The 2,500-nt window shown below is 38.8% G+C and overlaps 1 protein-coding gene across 2 annotated transcripts in view; it reads left to right on the top strand.

The window, feature by feature from the left end:
- Nucleotides 1–2,500, top strand: part of LOC106870532 (BTB/POZ domain-containing protein 16) — a 125,281-nt gene that overhangs the window by 99,979 nt on the left and 22,802 nt on the right. For both annotated transcript variants that reach the window (XR_016244335.1, XM_089362803.1), the window contains exon 13: nt 2,479–2,500. This exon is cut by the window's right edge and continues 61 nt beyond it. Coding sequence is in view for 1 of the 2 variants with exons in the window: in XM_089362803.1 (XP_089218929.1) it covers nt 2,479–2,500 (22 nt within the window). In the remaining variant the exon portion in view is untranslated. The remainder of the gene's footprint in view (nt 1–2,478) is intronic.

Raw genomic sequence — 2,500 nt, 5'->3', positions numbered from 1 at the left:
TTCTATTCATGCAAATAGAAAACTGAAAATATTTCCTTTTAAAAAAAAATAAGGGCATAAAAAAAGATTAACTATGAAAGGCACAGTGAGAATACTTCATAAGAATTCTAAATTCGAAACTGAATCAGAAATTTGACAAAACTACTGAAAACAAACTCTTTTATACGGATTACACCCATCACACGCGTGTTTGGAAAACTGCAATCAACAAAAGCGCGTACATACAACAGGAAAACTTCTAAAAAGCTTACGTAATTCATGATGCAATAGAAATAAAATATGTTGTTTTATTCTGCACTCATATCTATCTATCTATCTATCTATCTATCTATCTATCTATCTATCTATCTATCTATCTATCTATCTATCTATCTTAAACGCTTCGCTATGACGTAATAATACGGTTAAAATATTTGTTGCATGTAGAATCAATAGGCAACTAACATGAAATTCATTAATACAGTAAACTTAATTTTATCTATGGGATTATGTTTAATCTTACGTGAAGGTCATTTTGAGACCTTCGGTTTAGATTAGTACTGAGTCGCCGCTGTAAGCATTTACAAGGGGCAATTGATATAAGCATCGTTTCAAGACCGTAGCGAAAAATAATTTCATCCACGTCAAAACATTTAGTCTGGATATTAATCAGTGTTATCGTTCCTGAATAAAGCATTAGGATTTCTTAAGAAAGCATTTCTAAGAATGGATCATGACGGGTTAAAGTTATGCTTTTATAACGATCTGAACAATCATCTTATATGATGTTATCTGATCCATTCGTTTGAGTAATGCTTTAGTGTAAGAGGCACAGAAAACGAGTGGCGATGTGGAAGGAGAAGTGAACTGAGAGACTGATTGAATCGCCGAATCGTTGTGAAGTAATATTGAGATGATGCATTTCCCAATGAATGCAGTATATTACAACAAGTTGAGAAGAGAGTGTTTTATCAAACCGTCTTTGATGCTGGCTTTTCGTCCATTGCAATGACATTTAATTCTCAGATGGCTAAGTTCGTTGGCTCTAAAGCAGAGGCTTTAACACATCGGGCTGGCACTATGATTTCTGGTATTCGTTCTGGCTTTCTATGTCATGAGTTCAAATGGTGCCGAAGTCAATTTTGGATTTCAATCTTTTGTGGATATATTGTTTATATAATGTATCAATACATTGCGGAGGCCCGTGGCTCAGTTATTAGAGCGTCGGGCTCACAATCATGAAGTAGTGGGTTCAATTCCTGGACCAGACTATGTGTTGTGTCCTTGAGCAAGACACTTTATTTCACGTTGCTCTTGTTCATTCAGCTGTAGAAATGAGTTGCGATGTCACTGGTGCCAAGCTGTATCGGCTTTTGCCTTTCCCTTGGATAACATCGGTGGTGCAGAGAAGGAAGGCTGGTATGCATGGGCGACTGCTGGTCTTCCATAAACAACTTTGCCTGGACTTATGCCTCGGAGGGGAACTTTCTATGTGCAATCTCATGGTCATTCGTGACCGAAGGGGATCTTTACGCTTTACATTGCGAGGAGTCAAATCTACTCCTGCATTCTGGGAGAAATCGAATGTGATCAGAAATGGAGCGGTATGAGCTGCATCAGATTTAAATGTCCAAGCGATGGTGAATGGCATAACGACTCTATCGAGTGTCGAGCGCCCGAGGCTAGCATGTACTGCGATGATTGATATATCCTTTAGATGTAAGTAGTGGCAGCAATGTAGAATTTAAAGACTGGTTCATTAGTTTGCTTTACCGAGTTCATTTTCTTTCTATTTCTCCAAGAAATGCTGAGATTGTCCAACGTCGTTTAACGCACTTCTGTTTACATTATAGAAGTCATAAATCAGTTCGGATCTCATATGTCTTTGTTTTTTGTGTAGTAGGATAGGACTGCAAAACATGTTGACGACAGATAGTTTGGTAATTAGTAAGGATTTCAATTAGGCCTTTTCAAGTTAGTAGCAAAACACTTGTGAATAACCCTCTCGGTGAGCACAGTATTGAGGCACTCCTCGCGGCACCTATCTTACAAGGTGCTAAACGATATATAGAAGTCATCATCATCAACATCATCGTCATCATTGTCATCGTCGTCATTGTCATCGTCATCCTCGTCCTTCCCCTCCTCCTCCTCGTCATTGTCATTGTCATCATCATCATCGCTACCATCATCGATATCATCATCATCATCATCACCATCATCGTCATCGTCATCGTCATCGTCATCGTCATCTCTTTCATCGTTGTTATTATCATCATCGTCGTCGTCGTCGTCATCACAACCATCACCCTCATCGTCATCATTAGCGTCGCCATCATCATCGTTGTCGGCGTCGTCGTCATCATCATCATCATCATCATCATCATCATCATCATCATCATCATCATCATCGTCATCATCGACCATACACTTCTCTAACACATCTCACTTTCATGATGCTAGATTACGTGATTTCTGTTTTTTCTTTCTTGGTTCCAGCCATTCACCTTCATCACATTCG

This window comes from Octopus bimaculoides, chromosome 14 (genome assembly GCF_046866305.1).
Source record: "Octopus bimaculoides isolate indiv1 chromosome 14, ASM4686630v1, whole genome shotgun sequence".
Lineage (NCBI taxonomy): Eukaryota > Metazoa > Mollusca > Cephalopoda > Octopoda > Octopodidae > Octopus > Octopus bimaculoides.
The sequence above is the reverse complement of the archived record's forward strand: the minus strand, read 5'-3'. Positions and strand labels throughout refer to the sequence as shown.